At 45.1% G+C, this 24,804-nt stretch overlaps 5 protein-coding genes and 2 pseudogenes across 6 annotated transcripts; 4 read left to right on the top strand and 3 right to left on the bottom strand.

Annotated features, from left to right (window-relative positions):
• Positions 1-196: 196 nt before the first annotated feature.
• On the bottom strand, positions 197-1,387 carry LOC104784003 (putative F-box/LRR-repeat/kelch-repeat protein At1g11620). The gene has a single exon (XM_010509087.2). It carries the CDS (start codon positions 1,379-1,381, stop codon positions 197-199), a length of 1,185 nt encoding a protein of 394 aa, XP_010507389.2. The 5' UTR covers positions 1,382-1,387.
• A 1,006-nt stretch (positions 1,388-2,393) lies between these two features.
• Positions 2,394-2,511, top strand: LOC147946084 (5S ribosomal RNA; annotated as a pseudogene).
• A 777-nt stretch (positions 2,512-3,288) lies between these two features.
• Positions 3,289-5,129, bottom strand: LOC147946083 (uncharacterized). The gene is made up of 3 exons (XM_087509484.1): positions 4,814-5,129; positions 3,889-4,415; positions 3,289-3,804 (listed from the first exon to the last, which is right to left on the bottom strand). Exons 1-3 carry the CDS (start codon positions 5,127-5,129, stop codon positions 3,289-3,291), a joined length of 1,359 nt encoding a protein of 452 aa, XP_087365610.1.
• A 4,769-nt stretch (positions 5,130-9,898) lies between these two features.
• On the top strand, positions 9,899-12,361 carry LOC147946082 (uncharacterized). The gene has a single exon (XM_087509483.1). The coding sequence runs from the start codon at positions 9,899-9,901 to the stop codon at positions 12,359-12,361; it is 2,463 nt and encodes an 820-aa protein (XP_087365609.1).
• A 3,848-nt stretch (positions 12,362-16,209) lies between these two features.
• On the bottom strand, positions 16,210-16,704 carry LOC109132687 (putative E3 ubiquitin-protein ligase RHA1A). The gene has a single exon (XM_019244717.2). The coding sequence runs from the start codon at positions 16,616-16,618 to the stop codon at positions 16,352-16,354; it is 267 nt and encodes an 88-aa protein (XP_019100262.2). The 5' UTR covers positions 16,619-16,704; the 3' UTR covers positions 16,210-16,351.
• A 621-nt stretch (positions 16,705-17,325) lies between these two features.
• Positions 17,326-19,291, top strand: LOC104780969 (pentatricopeptide repeat-containing protein At3g51320 pseudogene; annotated as a pseudogene).
• LOC104780967 (vacuolar protein sorting-associated protein 35C) lies at positions 19,216-24,742 on the top strand. 2 transcript variants are annotated; one of them, XM_010505524.3, is made up of 21 exons: positions 19,216-19,986; positions 20,099-20,195; positions 20,297-20,420; positions 20,518-20,703; positions 20,800-20,887; positions 21,053-21,109; positions 21,218-21,307; positions 21,402-21,524; positions 21,654-21,788; positions 22,034-22,150; positions 22,274-22,513; positions 22,596-22,661; positions 22,785-22,874; positions 22,959-23,048; positions 23,216-23,305; positions 23,448-23,516; positions 23,612-23,692; positions 23,769-23,876; positions 23,953-24,056; positions 24,151-24,270; positions 24,371-24,742. In XM_010505524.3, exons 1-21 carry the CDS (start codon positions 19,903-19,905, stop codon positions 24,579-24,581), a joined length of 2,370 nt encoding a protein of 789 aa, XP_010503826.2. In that variant the 5' UTR covers positions 19,216-19,902; the 3' UTR covers positions 24,582-24,742. The 2 variants fall into 2 exon arrangements, with proteins under 2 accessions (XP_010503826.2, XP_087366638.1); XM_087510512.1 differs by having other exon boundaries at positions 19,766-19,986; positions 22,034-22,170.
• Positions 24,743-24,804: the final 62 nt, after the last annotated feature.

Genomic DNA, 24,804 nt, shown 5'->3' with positions numbered 1-24,804 from the left:
AAATCTCTCAGAAATTTGACGATCTGTTTAGCCTTTCTCAAAATGTTCCAAATGATCTGATTAGAGAATGGGTAAATACACGAATCAAAAATATGGGGAACGAAGTCTAGGTAAAATAGTAAATCATAACTTTTAAATAACAGAATTAGCAACAATAAGCACAAAACCCAGCAAAAAGGACAACCAAAAAGCAAGACTAGTTGAATCTACTTTTTTTCCAACGAATCCGACTTGTGTCTTGCTTCAAAAACCCTGGAAGCCTGACTAAACTCGGAACGAAGCTGCATGAACAATAAATACTATTTTCCGCAGCATTGTCTGTTTCAAAAACTTGCCACTCGTCGTTGTTCTCGCCCATGACTCTGTAAATGTTATAAATATATTGGACATTGAACTCAACACAAATTACGACGAGCCTACCGTTTTTGTCAAGAAAAAAATCTGTGGAAACACGACTTGATGGTGGATGTAACAGCGGAAAATGTGGTATAGCCACGACCATCAATCTACTCCAAGAAGGTAAGAGCCAATGCTTAACCCATATGCATATCTTCCTTGTTTTGTGACATTGCTCCAACACTGAGAGCCTGTCTCCTTTAAATATCTCCATTGCAATAGGATTCAACTCTTCATACCTGAACGGTAGCTGATCTATCGGTTGAAACCTCTCTTTGGCAAAATCAAAGCTTTGTACGAAGGCTGTTGTTGTATGGTCTTCTTCTCGGAAACCAATCCAGTAAGGAGTTCCTCTCAAAGAGAGTATCGACAAGGGTATTTTAAGGACCCAATCAAAAGTACTGATCGGATAATCTATAACCTTCCATGTCTTAGACGCGAGTTGGCAGACCTCAACTCTTGGAGGTCTGTTTCTTGAATTACTAGCACATCGAAACCGTAAGATCCTGTAATCACAAGGGCTGAGGTATCCAAGGCTGTACGCATCATCGTATGCGTGAAAGTCGCTGCCGCATTTGACCCAACTCGTTTCTTTCAGTAAAGGGTTCCAAACCAAAAGCTGGTTGTCCATGACACACAACAAGAGACCGTCGCACTGCACGATCTTGTACACCTTAACACGCCGTGCTGGACGAACTCTTTTAAGGCTAAGGTTTTTGGTCACCAAAGACGGAGGAGAATCTACCACGTTTTGCTGCTCCTTAATGCTCACGGAAGAAGAAAGACACGCATTATGGGTGATTATAAACTCATGCTCACCGCTATAGCTCATGCGCGTACGTGACAAGTTCTTAAGGATGAGTCTCTCGTCCATAATCATACTATTCCAATGCTTGCATACAGATCTGAACTTGGCAAGACATCTGAATGGAACTCTACAGAGGATTTCCTCTTCCAAATCAGATGGAAGCAGATTCATTGACATCGTCGATCGTGTGACCTAATTGTCAAGAGAGAGAGATAACTCATATATATACATAATAGAAATTAGAAACTTAGATTCACTAATAGAATCATAACAAATTTTAAAGTTTCCTTTTCTTTATACTTTCCGAAGAGTCATAACAGACTAATTTAAGAAAACATATTCTTCCAATTCTTACCAAAAGAGCAATAATTGACTGACTTTTTAAGGTAATAAGTCAGAGTCGGCAAAGGTGGATCAAAGTGGCTAGTACACTACAAGAGAGAAATAGAATTGCATGATAACATGATACAAATCATTTACAGTCCTCGTCTTTCTTGTTAGATATGGGCTTTGCCCCCGACAGTTCAGCAAGCCCAACAGAGGATTCCTAAGAAGTTTAGGGCTTGAAGATTTGGATCTGGCCCATTTGGCCGCAGGGGCAAAATGGTCATTTTACGGAGGAGGTAGAAGGGAACCTAGGTCAGTGTCCCACTATAAATACCAGAGGTCATTGTCAGAGCTCTGGATCCGAAATCTTGGTAATCAGAGAGAAAAGTGCATTTACATTCGTATTAATTGCGCTTAGAGCTTTGATTGTATTTTCTGTAAACCCTTCTCTTGAATTCTACGTTAATAAAAGGACCAATTCCAATTTATCCCAAAGAATATTCGTATTATCTATATTGTCGATTTCACACATCAATAATTTGGCGCCCACCATGGGGATTCCACGAGCTCAACGTCAATCCAACTTACAGACCGTTAAGCAAAAGCGTCGCAAGCTCGGTGCGGAACGCACAACTGCGGTCAATGACGAGGTACGGAAGCTACTTGACGCAGGATCAATCACAGAAGTTCGCTATCCAGATTGGCTGAGTAACCCGGTCGTGGTTAAGAAGAAGAATGGTACGTGGAGAGTGCGCGTCGACTTCACATACCTCAACAAAGCTTGTCCGAAAGACAGTTTTTCCCTTCTGCGCATTGATCAGCTCATCGAAGCCACAACTGGAAATGAATTGTTATCTTTCATGGATGCGATCATACCAGCACTAATGCACTGAATCCCATCAGAACTTCGTAGTTAAGCGTGCTTGGGCAAGAGTAATACTAGGATGGGTGACCTTCTCGAAGTCCTCATGTTGCATCCCTCCCAAAAAAAAATAAAAAAATAAAATAAAAGCTCGATCTACCAAGCATTTCCATGTAATCCGAACTACAAATGATTTGATCCCTTTCGAGGGTACGTAGGCAGCCTTTCACGAAGTCCAACTATAACTTAAATAAAAAATAAAAGTTTCACAACGAAACGCTTTTGAGCAATCTATAGACTCTTATTCTGACGCCCTGGTCAGGCGCACAGCTCTAAAACGCGCTCCGCATGGGTGAAGTGGTGAAATAATCCACGTCCTAACTTCGGTACGACATTTTAAGCCGAGCCCAGACTCGCAAATAGCTAGCAGGAACCAGAGTGAGTAAGCCGAGACCCCGACTCGCACACCCGCAATTCCTGCAGCACCCACATGGTAAGCCGGTCACGCTTACCGCACCTAAAACAGTACGACAAGTCCGTCTTGTCTACTCGAGAAGTTTTGGGGAACAACATATCCAGGGTAAGCCAGGAGACGTTCTGCACTGCAAAATATGCCCTGTAAACAACCAAAACGTCGCATCTCTGTTGTACACAATAATCAAATTTTGTGCTATCATTCAGAAGCAACTTCATCATAATGAAGGGAATGAAAATCGGCAATAATCAATTTTTGCGCAGAAATCATCCATAAAGCAGAAACAACAAAGTTTGCAACACCGAAAGGAGAAATACAAAAGCAATCAGCGATCAAGTTCACAATAACAAAAGGGAAATCAAAAGCAAAAACAAGCAATAAGACGAGGACATATCACTCGTTTGCGGCATCATCACCCCCTCAACCAGCAGCCTCCGGGAATGGCTTGAGATCACTGTCAAAGAGCGGATGCACTGCGACTCGGTTCACTTTCGCCTGGAACTCCTCCTCGCTAGCAGTAAGACGAACCATCCTATCTTCTAGAATAGCAACGCCCCTCTTGATCAACGTCTCTAGACACTGTGTAGTCCCTGTCACCTGGCTAAGAAGGAGCAAGTCGGGCTGTTTCTCGCGTGATGCAATCACATGCCTCCTCAGGTGGTTAATACGCTCGCAATGTGTCCTGATCACAACAGCAGCCTTCGCACGCTCTTCCTCACCGCACTCATCTCTCGCTTTCCTAAGTCGCTTCGACTCAGAAGTGAGCTTCCGTTGGGATTGCTTTAGCGAAGCCGTCAGCTCCTTGACCAGCGCTGCATTATCCTTGCTCGATCGCTCGGCCTGAACAAGCACATCCTGAACGAGCGCAGTCTCTCTCTTAGCCGCACGCACTTTATCTTCGTATTCGCCCGTAAGACGGTTAGTCCAGCTTATTGCCTGAGACATCGAGAAAAGAAAGTCAAGTTACAACCAAGCAAAACATTAGTCAAAGTCAAGTCGAACCTAAATCTGCCGACAAACGAAATCTTCGTACACAGATGAACAAGTCAAATCGCCAAGAGACGGGAGAGGGACAAAGTCCCCATGAATCTTGCTGGCAAGATCCGCACAAGCCCGTGAGTCACCGTAAAATGCCAGGTCTTTCACATCATAGCGAAAGGAGAACGAGTGATCAATTCCCGCACGACCATCCTCTACAAAGTGGCTACGTCTAGGGTTTCCTCCAACATCACTTCGAGGACTCGAGCGCGACGCCCTCTTTCGAGTACGATCGCCACCACCAGGTGCAGGAGCGCTCCCACAGGGCCTTGAAGAAGCCTTCTTCGCAACACGAGTCGCAACAACTTCGGCTACACGAGTTCTACGACTAGGGTCACCCTCGAGGACAGCCACCATGCCATCCTCATGCTCCACCGTAGCAACCTCCGCTCCGACCTCGGCGTTTGGTGCAACAACCTCGGTTGTGACAGCAGGAGCATATTCGGCATCGAACAAGTCAGCGTAGCATGGCATCGGGCAGTCTCCCATTTGCAATCGGGTCTGTGAACCTACAGAATAAATAAGAGCCTTAGGCATGAAAGCACACAAGCCTGAAGACGAAGGTAGGCTAACAAAAAACTTACAAGTCTTGAAGTGTGAAAGAACGTTCGGCCACCGCAAAGTCCCGCTAAAAAGAAAAGCAGAAGCTTATTCAACAGTTTCAGAATTGCACGCAGTAGAAGGTGGAGGATCGCCTGCGAAAATAAAACAAACGAATCAGAAAACAGAGTTAGGACGATCAAAAGAAGACGAACCCAACCCAGTAGTGGCTACCGGAAGTAAAGTTCTAAGCAGGAGGGCAGGTCGTGTCGGGATCTTCGACAGAAATATCGTTTTTTTCTACGAAGAAAAACTTCCTCCGCCAATCGTGAATATGGCTCTTCTGGCCACGCATGATTCGTGAGACCTGGCGTATAGCAAGTACAACATAGCCCCAAACTATCATGCGTAAATCGAGTGACCAGCTTGAACATGTCGGCACTCATCTTGATATCCATATAGTTGCCAATTATCGTAAGCCCTACTGCGTTACGGATCGTGAAGATCGACAGCTGCGAAAATGCAATCTCCAGACACGCACAGTAACTCGTCAGAAATTCGGGAATGGGGAACCACAGGCCGCACTCGGCAAAAAAATCAACGTAGTCGCAGAGGTGACCGGCTGGGCAATCCCACCGACCTTCGTCGATACTTGGTAATATAAGCTGCAGGTTATTCGGCATCCCGAAGAGGTAAAACACGCGGTGTAATGACCCTCACTAAGGGTAGAAATCCCGAAAATAAAAGTTCGAGGAAATGGCCCGGAAAAGAATTAAAGAGGAAGAGGAAGAAAAACAAAGGAGAATGGCCGAAGGAAGTCCGAGGAAAAATGCACAAATCGGAGGATGACCAAGCCAAGACCAGAGTGGTCGGATGTACGATCGAGACCTTAAGACTGATCGGGAGTTGATAGTTTACGCAGAAAACCGCGTATGCGGAAGAGACGGTCTGAGAAGTACCAGAAAGGATAGTACGGACCGAGAAGTAACCGAAAGACCAGTACGGTTCGAGAGGAACTGGGAAGGACGGTGCGGTCCGAGGGAAGTACCAGAAAAGACATGAAGGACCCGAGAGAGAAAGCCGAAAGTTGTCCAAGAGACGACCGAGGGAGTCCGGAGGAGCCAAACGCAATCTGGACCGAGACCGAACCATGGCCGAGAGATGTCCGGGCGATACCGTACGTGCCGCACGGTAGGACAGTGCGGTTTTGGTTTGAAGAATAAAGTACTAATGGCGGCATAATCATTATGTCTCTAAGAGTTGGACCAATCAAATTTCATGCAAGGGAGAGTGCATTTCACGCACCACATGCAAGGTCATGTGCGCCAAGTGGCTGGCGAGTGACTTACATGCGCCCCATGCAAGCTCATGCTTGCCATTTGTCAAATCTCACTAAGGGAAGAAAGGGGGATGCTCGACCTATAAATAGGACTCTTGAGATCGTTCTCTCTCATTTTCGAAAACCCTAAACACTCAAAATTGCGATTTTTGCTCTCAAATCGAAGAGAAGAGAGAGTGATTCGAGAGGGTGAAGCTGTTGAGGTAAGAGGAGAGAAGTGTTGCGGACTAAGGAGAGAATTGGAGAAGAGCTGTGAAGAGTTGTTGTGGTTGCAAGAAGAAGGAGTTGTCTGATCCGTGGTGCAGTGAAGTCCAACCATCATCCGTTGCCCCAAGGTGAGTTCTGTGGTAATTGTGTATGGGACACAGCATGGATCTTTAGATCTTTGCTTGATGCATTTAGACCAGATTCATGTTAGAATCAGTTTAATTTTGATGCATGCGAAATATGGTAGGATTCATGCTAAGTTCATGTTTAAAGGCACATTGAATTTGAGTTGGGGATCACCATGAGAAAATGAACTTGGGTGCATGTTAAGTAATTGGAGTTGCTTAAAATTTGGATAAACAGGTTGCATGCATGGTTAAGTTGGAAAGATTTTGTTTGCAATAATTCTTGCATAAAATCGAGTACATGCACAAGTATATTGGTGAGGTTAGCTTGCCTGCGTAAAAAGGACTTAAAGTATTTATATGGGTTAAATTGCTTAAAATATGATTGCATGCATATTTTGAACTTGTTGCATTAATTGCTTAAGTTGTATAAATGGATTGCATGCATGAATAACAATCTAAGTACATGAATTATCATTCTAGTTGCTTGTTGATTGTTGCATGTTCTCTTGCTTGATTTTCTTGCTTGTTTTGCTTGATTTCATGCTTGAGTTATTTGGTGTATTTTAGCTAAGTCTCCTGAATTTGTTTCTTGAGTCCTAGCTAGAATAGTGTAGTCGATCTTTTGTTCCAATTGCGTTTTGTCTCGCGAGAGTTCCCGATGACCACTCGTGCGGGACAATGTCACGGCTAGCTAGCTACTAGCGTGACCGCTACATGACGATGTAGCCTTTGTGGGGGCTCATGCTGGTTACCTTCGTGGTCTCAGCATGGGAATTGTTTTGGAACGAAACAGATTATCGAGGACCCATAGGTGAAAGAGTCTAAAATATCTCAAGTATTCCTTCTAGTACTCTAGATGTCTTGTTTGTTGTTGAGCTGAAAGAGTCTAGAATATTTCAAGTACCCATAGGTGAAAGAGTCTAAAATATCTCAAGTATCTCTAGATCGTCTGAGTAAAGTCGTGTCGTTCTAATCTCTCTCGATTGGTTGTTGTTTATAGCTTCCGCTATTGTTTTTGCTGTGTTGCTTTGATTGTTTGCTTGCTTACATGTTGATAGCTTCGTCTTGCATGTTGATAGCTTAGCATTGCATGTTGTTTGCTTAGTCTTGCATGATGTTAGCGTATGCTTTCATGTAATTCTTTAGCTTTGATTGTTGCTGGCTTGTTTGCCTTGCTTGTTTCCTTTTCCTGTTGGGGTAGTCGGGTTGGGGAAGTAGAATCCTGTTTAGGAAAGGGGTGCCCAGGCTCACTGAGTAATCTTAGATTACTCATGATAATATTTTTGTTGTGCAAGAAGCCTAAGTGAGTCTAGAGCTCGAGCAAACTTTATGGTACCGGATAGGGTTTTTCTGTGTTCTTTGTAAAACCCAGTATTTTCCTAAACGATATTGCAAAGTTATCCGAGTACCTATGTATATTGCTTTGATGACTTTTTTTCAATAAAATGATTTATTAAAGTAATATATGCGGTTTTCGAGAAAATAAGGCAAGTTGCAAATGTTACTCAGCCTTGTCCGGGTCAACACAACGCGCGTGGGACGCAAGGGTTGCAAAGCCTAAGCGAACCTTGGCCGCGGGCGGAGTCGCGTCCAGGAGGACTGGTTGGGAAGCTGCAGCTCCTGTCCCTCGACCGGACCACCAGTGATGGAACCCGGGACGATGGCCAGCATACGGACACGGACGAGGACCGGAGCGCGCAAGGAACCAAGGACGCGACTGCGTCCTGAAGTAGACGGCCCTCAGCCCAAGCACCGAACCTGATGCCCGGAGCTACAACAAGGAGCCGGACCGCAGCTAGGACCGCAAGGAAGAAGTGCCTCATCTTTGTCCAAGCTTTCGTCCAGGAACAAGCAGAACTCGACCGCGGCCCCAACCGACCCGACGAGCAGCCAACCGAGGCTCTTCTAACGGTCTTCACCATCTCACAAGGGTGAAGACCTCCAAGTCATTAGGGAAAGTAGTACTCTTTTTCCCACCTTGGGTTTGTCCCTACGTGGTTTACCAAGGGGGTTTTAACGAGGCTATGGACCCTAGTGCATGGCCATGGACCACTTCGGCCGCGTGGCCATTCTATCCTTAGTTTTATTTCTCTTTTAAAAACTATGTCTTGAACGCTGCGTTTTATCTCCACCCACGTGTTTAGGGTTTTGAGAGTTCCTCTATGTAAGCGGCCCTATATAAAGGGCCTAGACCCTATCATGTAAGGCAGACTATTAAGAATTAAGAACCAGAAGTTATCCTTCTCTCTCGTTTTCAGTGATTGAAACGAAACCCTAGAAGCTGCACGAACCGGGTTCGTTAGCTACTAGTTTGGCCGTATCGCAAGGAGATCCATCCCTTGTGTGTTGCTACCTCATTCCACGTCTATCTCCATCTATCCGAGAGACAAACGAGTCGAGCATCTCCTCGCGAGTCTCTCTCCGTCCGTTCTTGTCGTTCCTTTGCGCCGTTTCCTTCCGTACATCGCTCCGACCGCCGATTCCATCCGCTCACGGCCCAACCGAGTCGTACTTTTCGAATCGTTCCGCTGGGTTTGCTCCGTCCGTACGTCTGTGGTTCACGTCCGTAGTCCGGGGTCACATCAGTTGGTATCAAAGCCGAAAGTTCCTCACAAGGTCGTATTTTTCCTTCTCTTACGTCCTTGTACGGTCAAGTTTGAGTCTTGTTTAGGAACTAGTCCGCTTGTATAAGGTTTTGTTCTTGCTAGGTCTTTAGTGTTCTTGAGGTGTTCTTCGCTAGGGTAGTTTAGATCCATAAAGTTGTGTTCTTTTACTTGGTCGTTGTTAGTGGTGGCCTAAAGGCCACGTGTAGCGAGTAGAGTCCCAGCGCGTGAGGTCCGTTTTTGTTTTAGTCTTAGGTTGTCTTGTAGTGCTTTTACTTTTGCTTTTTACTTTACCTTTTTCCAATCATTAGCTGTCCAAGGTTTGTCCGATTTGTTGAACCTATCAAACAGAGAACCCACGCGTTCATTCGTTTGTGTAGGATCTTTTCTGAACGGACACGCGTCACGGATCGACCGACGGAACCGATTGCTACCGTCCGATACGACCGTACGCCGGAGGACTTATCAACCGCCGCAGTACCCACTACTGACCGCCGGTGGTATCACTTCTCCAACCTGGAGAGCCGCTTCCACCCCCGGAAATCGGGGCAGTCTTAGCCGAGATCCGGACTCAACTAGCCCAGCTAGGGAACCGGCTACAACGGATCAAGGATGGGCAACGGCAACCCGCGGCTCATGGACCACCTGTCCAAGATCGCCAACGATGCTTTGAACCGGATCCAGGAGGGACGTCCGAAGAAGACGATGGCCCACCCTACCAAGGTAGGCGCCCTCGACGTAGGGACGAGCATTAGGACGATCAACCCTACCGTCTGGTCGAACCGGGTCACAAACTCACGGCCCCTACGTTTAACGGAAAAGTTGATCCGGAGGCATATCTCGACTGGGAGGGACGGATGGATCATATATTCGCCTGTTACAACTATCCCGAACCCAAGAAGATCGCCTATGCAGCCGCCCAGTTCACGGACCATGCCCTTACGTGGTGGGATCGTTCCGAAGCTGACCGAAGGAGGAACGGGGAACGCGCCTTACCGCATTGGGAGGCCATGAAGAACGAGATAAGACGCCGGTACGTGCCACCGCTGTACCACCGCGAGCTCCAGCGAAGGTTCCGCAAGCTGTCCCAAGGAGCCAAGAGCGTTGAGGACTACTATGAAGAGTTCGAGCATCTTCGCAACCGGCTGTAGGTCGAAGATAGCGAAGAAGGATTGATGGCCCAGTTCTTGGACGGACTACAAGACCGCATTGCGCGGAAGGTAGAACGTTTATCGTACAACTCGTTCGATGAACTCTTGCACCTAGCAATGCAAGTCGAACAGCAGATCAAGAGAAAGGCCAACACCATCCACCGCTCTCGCGCTCAAGGAACGCCTAGTTGGTCGCCAAACTCGTCCCCAGGACCGGGAGGGCACCGCGGACAAGAGAAGTCCAAGGCCGTCACCAATGACTCACGGTTCAAACCAAGGGACCAGAACAAGGACTCTCGTAGCGACCCCAGGCCGCAACCGACCGAAGGACGTAGCCGAGACATAATATGCTTCAAGTGCCAAGGTCGAGGCCACTACGCCCGAGATTGTCCCAATCCTCGTACCATGACCATTACCGCGTCGGAGGAGCTTGAATCCGAGGACGACAACGACCCTGACGAGCCGAACGATGCTAAGGAGGTCGAGGAAGCCGTCGTCGAGCCTGACGAGGGAGAGCTGCTTATGATCCGACTGGTCCTTAATACTAGCCAGTGTCCGGACGATACGCACCAGCGGGACAACATATTCCACACGCGATGCACTGTAAGTGGGAAGGTTTGTGGCTTGATCATTGATGGTGGATCTTGCACCAATGTGGCAAGTTCCTACATGGTCAAGAAACTTTCTCTTGGTACCACAAACCATCCTAAACCCTACAAACTCAAATGGTTGAATGACAAGGCCATGGTCTCAGTCACCGAACAGGTCACGGTCCCGTTTAGTGTAGGCCCCTATAAAGACCAAGTCTTGTGTGACGTGGTTCCGATGCAAGCTAGCCACCTCCTTTTAGGGCGTCCTTGGCAGTTTGATAAGCGGACCTCTCACTGTGGCCACACCAACCAATATTCCTTTGTGCATGATAACAAGCGTATTTGCCTAAAACCATTGAGTCCCACACAAGTTTGTGAGCTGCAATCGAAAATGACTAAGGAACCGAGCACTAAAATGAACTTCTTGATTAATGCTAGTACGGTTAGGAGATCACTTAGTGACTCCACTTGTCAAGTCTTATTGATGGTCTTTAAGGATGTTGTGAGTATAGGTACGGAGCAGGACGCCGTCCCGGCGATGATCAGACCGCTCCTACGACGGTACCAGGACGTGTTTCCGGATGAATTACCGCACGGTCTACCACCACTTTGCGGTATTGAGCATCAGATCGACCTCGTACCCGGAGCCCAGCTCCCGAACCGTCCTGCCTACCGCGTGAATCCCGAAGAGGCCAAGGAGCTTGAACGCCAAGTATCCGAACTCATGGAGCAAGGATACGTCCGAGAGAGCCTTAGTCCGTGTGACAAGAAGGACGCTATTTTCGTGGTCGTGGAACGTTTCTCCAAAATGGCCCATTTATTACCATGCAACAAGACCAACGATGCCATGCACATCGCCAACCTGTTCTTCCGAGAGGTAGTGCGGCTACACGGCCTCCCCCGCACCATTGTGTCCGATCGCGAGCCCAAGTTCCTCGGCCATTTCTGGAGGACAATATGGAGAAAACTTGGAACGCGGCTGTTGTACTCGAGCGCGTGCCATCCGCAGACGGACGGCCAAACAAAGGTGGTTAACCGCACCCTCAGAGCACTATTGCGGACCACCATCGGCAGTAACAGGAAGACTTGGGTCGAATGCCTTCCATTTGTGGAGTTCGCCTACAACCTTGCCACGCACTCGGCCACCCAGAAATCGCCGTTTGAGATCGCTTATGGGTTTAAACCGCTGACTCCTATGGACGTATTACCCTTGCCGACCGGAGAAGTAGTGAACCAAGATGGCGCGAGCAAGGCCGAGCTTATCAAACAGTTACATGCGAAAGTGAAGGCCAACATAGAGCGGCGTACCGAACACTATGCGCGGACAGCCAACAAGGGCCGGAAGACCATGGTTTTCAAGGAAGGCGACTGGGTTTGGTTGCACCTACGGCCAGAACGGTTTCCGCAGAAGAGGAAGGACAAGCTGAGCCCCCGCAGAGATGGACCGTTCCGAGTCGTCGAGAGGATCAACGACAATTCCTACCGCCTTGAACTGCCCGGTGAGTATTTGACTTCGACCTCCTTCAATGTTTCTGACTTGGCCCCGTTTGATATAGGTACCGAGGAAGATGTTTTGAGGGCAGAACCTTTCCAAGGGGGAGGGAATGATGGAACCCGGGACGATGGCCAGCATACGGACACGGACGAGGACCGGAGCGCGCAAGGAACCAAGGACGCGACTGCGTCCGGAAGTAGACGGCCCTCAGCCCAAGCACCGAACCTGATGCCCGGAGCTACAACAAGGAGCCGGACCGCAGCTAGGACCGCAAGGAAGAAGTGCCTCATCTTTGTCCAAGCTTTCGTCCAGGAACAAGCAGAACTCGACCGCGGCCCCAACCGACCCGACAAGCAGCCAACCGAGGCTCTTCTAACGGTCTTCACCATCTCACAAGGGTGAAGACCTCCAAGTCATTAGGGAAAGTAGTACTTTTTTTCCCACCTTGGTTTTGTCCCTACGTGGTTTACCAAGGGGGTTTTAACGAGGCTATGGACCCTAGTGCATGGCCATGGACCACTTCGGCCGCGTGGCCATTCTATCCTTAGTTTTATTTCTCTTTTAAAAACTATGTCTTGAACGCTGCGTTTTATCTCCACCCACGTGTTTAGGGTTTTGAGAGTTCCTCTATGTAAGCGGCCCTATATAAAGGGCCTAGACCCTATCATGTAAGGCAGACTATTAAGAATTAAGAACCAGAAGTTATCCTTCTCTCTCGTTTTCAGTGATTGAAACGAAACCCTAGAAGCTGCACGAACCGGGTTCGTTAGCTACTAGTTTGGCCGTATCGCAAGGAGATCCATCCCTTGTGTGTCGCTACCTCATTCCACGTCTATCTCCATCTATCCGAGAGACAAACGAGTCGAGCATCTCCTCGCGAGTCTCTCTCCGTCCGTTCTTGTCGTTCCTTTGCGCCGTTTCCTTCCGTACATCGCTCTGACCGCCGATTCCATCCGCTCACGGCCCAACCGAGTCGTACTTTTCGAATCGTTCTGCTGGGTTTGTTCCATCCGTACGTCTGTGGTTCACGTCCGTAGTCCGGGGTCACATCAACCAGGGTGCGGTTCCCAAACAAGTAGCGTCTCGGTGCCGTCCGCAATCCTGTCCGGCCGTACGGCGGTTCGGGGGTGTTACATGCAGGCTATGGACTTATCCTCGCATAGGTTCTGTCCTGGATCACGGGCGATGCGCTCATCGTCACCTGTTTGATGGTCCGGTCCGGTGATTCTAGCACGATCTTTGCGACGTCTTGAAGTCCCGTCTCTTGCAGCAAGGCCTACGACCAGCGGTCTAGCGGCACGCTCTAAGCAATAACGCTCCTCGTACCCGAGAACCTTCCCGCAGCGCTAACCTGAAGGAAAGGGAATCAGAGTAAGTGCTTGGTTGTCCATAGGGAACATCTCTTCGAGCTCCCTAACATCTTCTTCCGTCAAATCCGCGAGATCTGTCACAACACCTCTTCCTTCCAACGGGTCCCACTAGGAAGGATAACTCGTTCCAGTTTCGTCAAGACCTCTCTCTAGCGCACGGTACTGACCATCTCCAGACTCCTCCGGAACGGCACCGAAGACGTCGTCTCCAGAAACCATAGCGCAAGACCTTGCAAAACCAACCAAGCAACCGATCAATATGGGAGCAAAGACATATCGAAAGCGCAACAGATTCCGAATAGAACGAACACACCCAAATGAACTGCGTACTCCGTACCGCGCACCGCGTATTGCGTACTGCGCACTGCGCACTGCATCTTGTGTACCGCGTACTGCGTACCACGTTCCGCGCATTGTGTACCGCGCACTGCATACTGCATACTACATCATGCGTACTGCATACCGCGCACTGAGTCCTGCATACTGCATCATGCGTACTGCGTACCACGCACTACGTCCTGCGTATTGCATACCGCGTACTACGTCCTGCGTACTGCGTCCTGCACCGTGCACTGCGTACTGCGTACTGCATCCTGCGTACCGTGCACTGCGTACTGCATCCTGCGTACCGTGTACCGCGCACTACGTACTGCGTCCTGTGCACCATGTACTGCGTACTGTGTACTGCATACCGCGTACCGCGTAAAAGTCCCCATCTAGTCCCCGTACGAAGACCATCTCGCCATAGTCTCGTACGAAAAGGTCTCAACCTCACTAACTCTGAAGCACGGTCTCGTACTCGTAAATCATCAAGCTCACCATGATCTCGATCCCGCCACTTCACCACCGAGAATTTTGATCTTGCCTTCTCACCATCTCTCTAATACGACGCCATTATGAGTATCTCGCAGGACCATCATCGACCTCGCCACCGCATCGCCGAGAAACCTCCGTCTCGCCAGAGTTTTGAACAAGCAGATTGGACAATCATCGAGCACATCTTCACCTCGCCATCACGCCAACATTCACTCGCAGTGGCACAAACACATACAGAATCTTGACCGTTTAAATCTCCAGCTCGCCACTTCGCCGTCAAAATCTCCAGCTCGCCACTTCGCCGTCAAAATCTCCAGCTCACCAAGTATCTTACTCGCATACGCACAACACAGCAACCCGCTCAATCTCACACACGAACTCGCAACACCATGACGCCATCACCATAGCTTCCGTACACGTTCCCACCACATGGCGACTCCAACACGCCTAGCACCAAGACATCTCGCCAGATCTAGCGGCGCGGCGGCAAGAAGCAAGGACACCAAAGATAGGACAGCATGGGCAAGACGCCTCACGGTCTCGTCTTGACTCAGCTCGCGGCAGCCCGACAAACGTAACAGCTCTAATGCACCGGATTTAGTCTCGTACAATGTTGGATGCGAGCATCTCGTCCTGTACGAAGACCCCATTTACGGCGAGGTAGGGAGCCTTCAAAGTAGGAGAATCATCGGCAGGAGAATCGTCGGTGAGGTAGGAAACCGTCGATTCACAGCGCGAGGACGAACGACATCTAGGCCGAGATGCCTCACGATCTCGGCTAGATCTGGTTAAGGAAAAGCCGCAGAACACCGTGAAAAGCGGACCGGCCGACGGAAGTGGTTGACAACGCACAGTGACGGAAGAACGAGGCAAGAGGGAGCTGTGACCGGTGGTAGAGACCCACTCCCGGCAAGGAAGCTTTGGTCGGCGGCAAGAAACCATGGTCGGCGGCGAGAAACCATGGTCGGCGGAATCAAGGTCCACATAACCACAAAAAGTCTAAAGTAAAGAGATAAGGGAGAGAGAGAGAAGAAATTTACCTTGTGAAGAAGAAGCAAAATTAAGTAAAACCTAGGTCAAAGGGACATATATATATGAGAGGACCAGTGCGTTGACCGAGGTAAAAAGGAGAACCCTAGTTTTGAAGCTCTCTATTTCCCGCACCTCGGTAAACGTGGAAAACACGTAAAACTCTCGTTTAAAATCCGAGAAACCTAGAAAAACGTGCGCAATGCACTATTCATCCCGGAATCTCTCGGATGCCTCGAAAAATGTGTGCAATGCACTATTTATCCCAGAACCTCCCGGATGTCTCGAAAAACATGCACAATGCACTATTCATCTCAAAACGTGAGCAATGCACTATTTATCTTGGAACCTCCTGAACACCTCGAAAAACGTGCACAATGCACTATTCATCTCGGAACCTTCCGGATTCCTTGAAAGACGTGCGCAATGCACTATTCATTCAGGAACCCTCTGGAAGGCCTTCAAGCTCTCAACAATCTTCTGTTTTTTCTGCAAGACGGACCTAGAGACAGAAAATTGTACATGACGGGCTCAAGCAAGCCATCGCACATCGGACTAGGGGAGGACCATTGTTGGATATGGGCTTTGCCCCCAACAGTTCGGGAAGCCCAACAGAGGATTCTTAAGAAGTTTAGGGTTTGAAGTCTTGGATCTGGTCCATTTGGCCGCAGGGGCAAAATGGTCATTTTACGGAGGAGACAGAAGGGTCCCTAGGTCAGTGTCCCACTATAAATACCAGCGGTCATTGTCAGAGCTCTGGATCCGAAATCTTGGCAATCAGAGAGAAAAGTGCATTTACATTTGTATTAATTGCGCTTAGAGCTTTGATTGTATTTTCTGTAAACCCTTCTCTTGAATTCTATGTTAATAAAATGAGCAGTTCCGATTTATCCCAAAGAATATTTGTATTATCTATATTTTCTATTTCACACATCAACATTTGTGGAGCAGAGGATCTCCGGAACAAGAGAGAGTAGAAATTTGGAATCAAAAGATATGTGATATGTGATTATCACATTGCTTTTGTTTTGGCGGTTGTGATCAAGAAGATGTAAAATTGGCAATTAACAATTTATTTACAAGACTTTCTCATCTTTTTTGTTCTGAGAATCAAGGGGAATTACATAGAGAAAAAGGTGTTTTAAATCCCAAGAAGAAGAAAAAAAACAGGAAGGAATCAGAAATGGAAAGAGGAGAACCAGAGGAGAAGTTCATCCGTGAGGAGAATGGTAGCAGGCGAAAAGCGACAAAGAGGACAGCAAATCTTGCGGCTGACATTGAACCATCTGTCGACGCAGAGACTATGGAACTCATGGGAACAAGGTAGAGACTTGACATGATCTTTTTCCTCCATTCTCATCAGACACACACTACAGCACTCTTCCTCTCTTCCTTCTTGCACTCTTGGGTACATCAAGGCCAACCACTTCTCTAGAACCTTCATCTTCTTCTTTTGTTTAATTCTCTCTGCAATTTGGTCTGGCCGTTATCAATTTAACAAGAGTGAAGAGAGGCGTGTGTGTTTTGGATAGACAAACAAAAAAAAGGGGTTGGTCGTCCCTGTTGCGTGATTTGCAAGGCCTTTAATGGATTACAATGTACGTTAAAACACAACCTCTCTTTTTTTTTATGTTCACACACCAACACCAGACCCTTACTTCTCACCTTCTTTTTCTCTCTACGTATCACCTTCTTTTGTTTTCTTTCTTCATGCACATCACATTCTAAAAACTCAATCTGATTCAGATATATATACATTGATGATTCCAACAGAAGAAACACCAAGAAGATAAGAAGACTCCATAGATATATATCTCAATTTTGCTTTTAAAAACAGTTTCGCTTGTATAGGTAAATGTCTCTGTATCCCATTAAAAAAAAAAAAAAAAAATTGATTTGAAACTCCTATCTAAACTAAAATTAGGTCGTGACAGATGAGGTACCTTTATCCCTCAATTCACACCATTTTTAACCTTCAAAAAATTGCATTATCTTCTATTAAAACAAATTTGCATATATGCACCTGAATTTTGTTATTCTGATGGCAAACTCTATTTAAAATAATAATCATATCCACTCGAACCAAGTTTGACTTTAATCCGGCAAAACCGGAACACTCCGGCTTGTTCAGAAGGTTCTGGTAAGGTTTTACTCTAAACGATTTCTTCTCCTTCGCCGCACACATGACACACCTGACACCTTCCGAGTCCTTTTGACATAGCTATGATCGTGGTGGGTTAATGGCGATTTCTGAATCCAACCCTGACTCAAATCTAAGGATCCTCCAAGCTGGAGATGAATGGCAAAAGCTTCTTCTATTCGCCAATTCGTCACATCCAGATTCATCCCCCCTGTCCCGGGTCTGGGTCTGCTTAAGGGTTTCAAACTTGTCGAAGGTTCCAATACTATCCTACACCTCTTCCAAGTCCACGCTAGGCTTATCACCTCTGGTAACTTCTGGGATTCTTCTTGGGCTATCAGATTGTTAAAGTGTTCTTCTCGTTTCGGCGATTCCAGCTACACCGTATCGGTACACCGCAGCATTGGGAAGCTCGACTGTACCAATTCCGTATTTAAGGCGTATTTGGTCTCTTCTGCTCCGAGACAAGCGTTGGGGTTTTACTTCGATGTAGTGAGATTTGGTTTTTTTCCTGATAGTTACACCTTCGTTTCGTTGATTAGTTGTATCGAGAAGACGTCTTGCATTGATTCTGGCAAAATGTGTCACGGGCAAGCCGTGAAGCATGGATGCGATCGAGTTTTGAATGTTCAAAACTCGTTGATTTATATGTATACTTCTTGTGGTGCTTTGGATCTTGCGAAGAAGCTGTTTGTTGAAATTCCTAAAAGAGATATTGTGTCTTGGAACTCTGTAATCAAGGGGGCGGTGATGAATGGTGATCTTTTGTATGCGCACAAGTTGTTTGATGAAATGCCTGAGAAAGATATGGTTTCTTGGAATATCATGATTGGTGCTTATTTGAGTGCTAACAATCCTGGAGTTTCCATTAGTTTGTTTCGTGAGATGGCTAGAGCAGGGTTGCAAGGGAATGAGAGTACTTTGGTTTCGTTGTTGAATGCTTGCGGTAGATCAGCTAGACTTAAGGAAGGTAGGTCCGTTCACGCTTCATTGATAAGAAGAACCTTGCTGAACTCGAGTGTAGTTATTGATACAGCTCTGATTGACATGTATGGAAAGTGCAAGGAAGTAGATTTAGCACGTAGGATATTCGATAGTGTATCCCGTAGGAACAAAGTTACGTGGAATGTGATGATAGTGGCACATTGTCTACACGGGAATCCTGAAGATGGGTTCAAGTTATTTGAAGCTATGATCAATGGTAAGCTCATGCCTGATGAAGTAACATTTGTTGGTGTTCTCTGCGGCTGTGCTAGATCTGGGCTTGTTTCTCGAGGAGAAAGTTACTACACCCTGATGGTTGATGAGTTTGAGATCAAACCAAACTTTGGACACCAATGGTGCATGGCTAATCTTTACTCCAGCGCTGGATTCCCTGAAGAAGCAGAGGAAACTCTGAAGAATCTGCCAGAGGAAGATATGACGCCAGAGACTGCAAAATGGGCTAACTTGCTTAGCTCATCGCGTTTCACAGGAAATCCGTCTATAGGGGAGAGCATTGCCAAGTCCCTGATAGAGACGGATCCTCAGAACTACAAGTATAACCATTTGCTGATGAACATCTACTGTGTTACAGGACGGTGGGAGGATGTTGATAGAGTGAGGGAGATCGTGAAGGAAAGGAAAATAGGACGGATACCAGGGTGTGGCCTTGTGGACTTGAAGGAGATAGTCCATGGACTAAGACTAGGATGCCAAGAGGCAGAAAAATGTGATCAAAGAGACTAGTTTAGAGAAATCAGTGATTTACTGACATAAGCCCTGTTCTTTTATCGATCGCTACAATAGCGACTGCGACCGAAAATTAAAGAGGGGGAAGCTGAAAGGACGACCCAGTTTTTTGAAAAATCAGTCGCTGAGTTTTTTGGAACTGATGAAATGAAAATATTTTCTAATCGCTGGTTTTTTTGACGACTCCACAGTCGCTGTATCACGCTTCCCGTTTTTCCAATCTCACTTCCATTTTTTCCGGTGTTACTTTTTTTTTACAGTTTTAAATTGTCGTTTTGCTTTCATATTTTTTATGTTCACCGTCGTTTTATACAGTCGCAGTCGCTATCTCAGCGATCATCAAAAGAACAGGGCCATAATAAGAAGCTAGTCCCCAAATCAAAGCGCACTTTTGCCAGATCCTCCAGGCTATGAAGTCATGAAAATTGAAAGCTGTTCTTGGGAATGAGCATGAGTTGGTCTGTTTTTGTAGACAGAGTAGTAAAATTTCTGATTTAGAATGGAAAGAGGAGAAAAGTTATGGTTTTCTCAAATTGTATCTGATCCTGTCTCATTTGTTTTTTTCTTTTCTTTGGGGTCAGATTTGCCAATTCTTAGATTTGAGAAAAGCTTTTTTTTATATAGCACATTCAATTTGAAGTAAGTGTGAATCATGTGATCGATTTACGAAATTGAAAGTAACAACATTTTTTTGTCAGCATGTATTTTAAAGCAAGCGTTGAAAAAAAAGGTAAAGTTGGTTAATGAACAAAGAATAATAACAAGTTTATTAAATGGGGAGGGACGATCTCTAAACAAATGTTGGGTCAAAATTGAGACTTTTATCTGACGAGTAAGTAAAGTAGTGAGAAACAAATATGATCGCCGAGGACGATGAGAAGTGGCTCGCCGCCGCCAACGCCGCCGTTAAGCAAAATGCTTTCTACATGCAGCGCGCTATTGTATTTCTCTCCTCTCCTCTTTTCTCTTCTTCGTCAATCAATTTATTCCAATCGGGATCTTCCATCGGCATTGGAACCCTAAATTCTAACGAATTCGCGATTACCATGGCAGGACTCCAACAATCTCAAAGACGCTCTCAAATTTTCTGCTCAGATGCTCAGCGAGCTTCGTACTTCCAAGCTTTCTCCTCATAAATACTATGAACTCTGTGAGTTAATTCACCTTCTTCGCAAATTTTGCAATCCGGGGGGGGATCAGCAGCTCTTGTGTATCAATTTAATTTCCTTAACTGCGATCTGATTCGTACAGATATGCGAGTTTTTAATGAACTGGGGACATTGGAGATATTCTTTAAGGAAGAGACGGGACGTGGTTGCTCCTTTGCAGAGCTGTACGAGTTAGTCCAGCACGCCGGTAACATTTTGCCAAGATTGTAAGTTCAGAGTATATAATATACATTTTGTCTTATACACTCTCTGAATTCGATCAGCTTTATAGATACATTACATACTCATCAATCGAATTTTCAGGTATCTTCTCTGTACTATAGGATCTGTATATATCAAATCCAAGGACGTTACTACTACGGATATACTTAAGGATCTTGTTGAAATGTGTCGAGCTGTTCAACATCCTTTACGTGGTCTTTTCTTGAGAAGTTACCTTGCTCAAGTTACTAGGGATAAGTTACCCAGCATTGGTTCTGAGTTGGAAGGGTAAAGGTCACACAACTTAGTCTTTAGCACATTTTTTTTTTTGTTTTAAATTAGGAAACACATGTAAAGAGGCAAGTGTTTTGCTTTTCTCTGCAGAGATGGTAATGCACAAATGAATGCTTTAGAGTTTGTGCTTCAGAATTTTACCGAGATGAACAAATTATGGGTCCGCATGCAACATCAGGTTGGTTGGAATACTAATGATATATTTCTGCTCTCATATTCATCTTGTATATGCTGAATATGGTTGCATGTGGTGAGAGTCTAATGTCTGGTCATATGCTATTGTCTACTCTGTGTGAATTTTCCCTACTGAACTGAACCTGAGTTGAGACTTTCGGGTATCCAGGGATCTAGTCGGGAGAAGGAGAAACGGGAGAAAGAAAGGAATGAACTACGTGATCTTGTAATACCATTAACTTGTAGCTCATTCTTCTCATCTAGAAAATTTGCGAGCAATGGTTCTAATTATTTTCTGAAAGACACCTTTTTCTTCTCTTTACTGCCTGATTAGGTTGGGAAGAACCTTCATGTATTGAGTCAGTTGGAAGGTGTTGACCTTGGAATCTACAGAGATACTGTTCTTCCTAGAATACTGGAGCAGGTCTGGTTTTTCTCTCTTTCTTTAGATAATTTCAGCATCCAAGCTTCCGTCTACGTGTTGCGGTATATGAATTATTTATCACTATGTTTTAAAGGTTGTCAACTGTAAGGATGAACTTGCTCAGTGCTACCTAATGGATTGCATTATTCAAGTATTTCCTGATGATTTCCATCTTCAAACTCTCGATGTTTTATTGGGTGTTTGTCCACAACTTCAGGTACTTTTTTCATTTAATCGACTACTTCTTCATATGCAGTTTAAAACGAAAAAAGAACAGACTGTTAATCAACCTCATCCCATCGGAACATGTTTCCCCTTTTTTCCTTTTTGTCATTTTGTTTTTCAGCCGTCTGTTGATATCAAGACGGTCCTTTCTGGTCTAATGGAAAGGCTTTCAAACTATGCTGCATCTAGTGTGGAAGCATTGCCTAATTTCCTGCAAGTAGAAGCCTTTTCAAAGTTCAATTATGCCATTGGGAAGGTAAGTCTTGCATCTAATTTATGAAGTCAAAAGGATAACTGAAATTGACACTTGAATATAAGTTTATTTATTTGGGTGGCTAGTATTAGAAACAGCTGAAAAATCTTGCTTAATCCCCAGGGTGTTGCGATGTTATTGTGTAATTTATGTTTCCCTACCTGCCTCTGATTGTATCACATAAATAATCTCTTCACAATTGTATATATAAACAGTTGATTGATTCTACATCTTATATTATGATTCAGGTTGTAGAAGCACAGGTGGACTTGCCAGCCGCAGGATCTGTAACATTGTATTTGTTTCTTCTGAAATTTACTCTCCATGTCTATTCGGATCGTCTGGACTATGTGGACCAAGTTTTGGTATAATGCTTTCTGAGCATGTATAAGCGTGTTAAGTTTATTCATGTGTAGTAGTTTTTTTAAATGCATAAAGCAGTTCTGATTGTTGCTAATACGCATTGTTGTCTCTCTCTTTTTCTTTAGGGATCTTGTGTTACCCAACTATCTGCCACAGGAAAGCTTTGTGATGACAAGGCAGCAAAGCAGATCGTCGCGTTTCTTAGGGCTCCGTTGGAGAAGTATAATAATGTTGTAACTATTTTGAAGCTTACCAACTATCCTCGAGTAATGGAATACCTTGACCATGAGACAAACAAAACAATGGCAATTATTATAGTTCAGAGCGTTTTGAAAAACAATACTCACATTTCTACTGCTGATGAGGTATTTGTTTCCTTCCTCGATTCAGTTTCTTCTTTTTAGCATTCTCTATTGATGTGGAGTTTCATTTTATTGTTTGTTACAGGTCGATGCATTGTTTGAACTGGCAAAGGGTCTCATCAAGGATTTTGACGGAACAATTGATAATGAGGTGTTAGAATCTTTGTTTGTCAATTCTTATTGCATTTGTCTATACAGTATACTAGTCACTCGAAAGAGTTGTTTTCCTTTAGATAACTTACACTTTCAAACTTGAAACTATGTTGAGTTCTAGATTGATGAAGAAGACTTCCAGGAAGAGCAGAACTTTGTTGCACGGCTTGTTCACAACCTCTACAATGATGATCCAGAAGAAATGTCTAAGGTGTGTGTTATGATTAATTGAGGTGTTACTATCAATGTGGCCTGTGGTGTGTGTACGATTCTAAATTCGTTTACCCAACTACAGATTATTTTCACAGTAAGGAAGCACATCCTGACTGGAGGACCTAAACGTTTGCCTTTAACCATACCAGCCCTTGTCTTTTCCGCTCTCAAGGTCTGTTTATTTTTTACTGATCACTTCTTCACTCCATCTCCAAATTGGAAAATTTAAGTTCAATTAAATTTTTTGGAATGATTGTGTCGTTTCCAGTTCTGTTATGGATTTAATAGACATTTGTTTGAATTTGGAACTTTTCATATTGTGTTGACAAACATGTGCAGTTAATTCGGCGACTGCGAGGTGGAGATGAAAACCCATTTGGAGATGATGCATCAGCAACACCAAAGAGAATTCTACAGCTTTTAAGTGAGGCAAGTGTACATACATATTGACTGTTATAAAGTAGTGAGGACAGTGCCTTGCTAACATCGCTGGCTTTGTCCCAGTGAAACATAGTATTTATTTTTGCCAGAATAATGATGCCAGTCGATTTTGAATCTCAACTTTTTACAGACCGTGGAAGCTCTATCTGATGTTTCCGCACCTGATTTGGCATTGCGCCTCTACTTGCAATGTGCTCAGGTATATGATCCTTTGGTGTATCCATTATCAAAAGTTCAAAACCAACAATAGATGTAGTGCATGAGCTGAAAAATTTCTTGCTATTTAATCCTCAGGCAGCAAATGACTGTGAGTTAGAAACGGTCACTTATGAGTTCTTCACAAAGGCATATCTTCTGTATGAAGAAGAAATTTCAGTAAGTATATTTCTTAGTAGACTACATGCAATTCTGCAAGGAAGTCCTTAACGTTGCTTAATTTTGGGTGTTTTAGGATTCAAAGGCACAAGTAACAGCACTACGTTTAATAATAGGGACACTCCAGCGGATGCGTGTACTTAGTGTAGAGAACAGAGATATTCTGACTCACAAGGCGACAGGGGTATCTTTCCTGACAAATCAGTTGAGTAAGTGAGTGCTACATTGAAAACTAACAAGGCTAAATTATGTTGTTGTAGTACTCTGCAAGACTCCTTAGGAAGCCAGATCAGTGTAGAGCTGTTTATGAATGTGCGCATCTCTTCTGGGCTGATGAGTGCGAGAACCTGAAAGATGGAGAGAGGTATGTACATATGATTGTATACTGTAAAATCTCAATGTTATGAAGGGAAACAATTGAGGCATACTGAGAGTTAGTCATTTTGTTGGGAGACCAGGGTTGTGCTTTGCTTGATAAGGGCACAAAGAATTGCAGATGCTGTTCAAAACATGACCAACGCATCCCGTGGTACCAGTAGCACTGGGTCGGTGGCTCTATATGTTGAACTTCTGAACAAGTAAGTTACTCGTTTTAGTTGCACCTGTATATGCTACAAAATGCTTGTAATTGAGTACTTTGCTACCACTTTCTCTTAATGGTTTTATGAGTGAATGCAGGTATCTCTACTTCTTGGAGAAAGGAAACACAGAAGTAACAGGCGATACAATCAAGAGCTTAGCTGAATTAATCAGAAGCGAGACGAAGAAGGTTGAGTCAGGCGCAGAGTCGTTCATAAATAGCACTCTACGTTACATCGAGTTTCAGAGACAGCAAGATGGTGGCATGAGCGAGAAATACGAGAAAATCAAAATGGAATGGTTTGAATGACCTTTTTTTTTCCTGCATTCTTTTTAGGCACATCATCAATAATCATGGCTTCTTAAGAAATAAAACTTGTATCATACTTTTCTTTTCCTAGTTACAGTCACTCTCTACCAATAAACATGTTTGCAAAGTTTTAAACATTAACAAACAAATTATGACTGAAACGATCTCAAAACACGGGGTGTGTGTGTGTATAAAATTGCGCATAGGACTGAATTGTAGAAGC

Source organism: Camelina sativa, chromosome 4 (genome assembly GCF_030686135.1).
Source record: "Camelina sativa cultivar CO46 ecotype springtype chromosome 4, ASM3068613v1".
Classification (NCBI taxonomy): Eukaryota; Viridiplantae; Streptophyta; class Magnoliopsida; order Brassicales; family Brassicaceae; genus Camelina; species Camelina sativa.
This window is presented reverse-complemented; position numbering and strand designations above follow the sequence as displayed.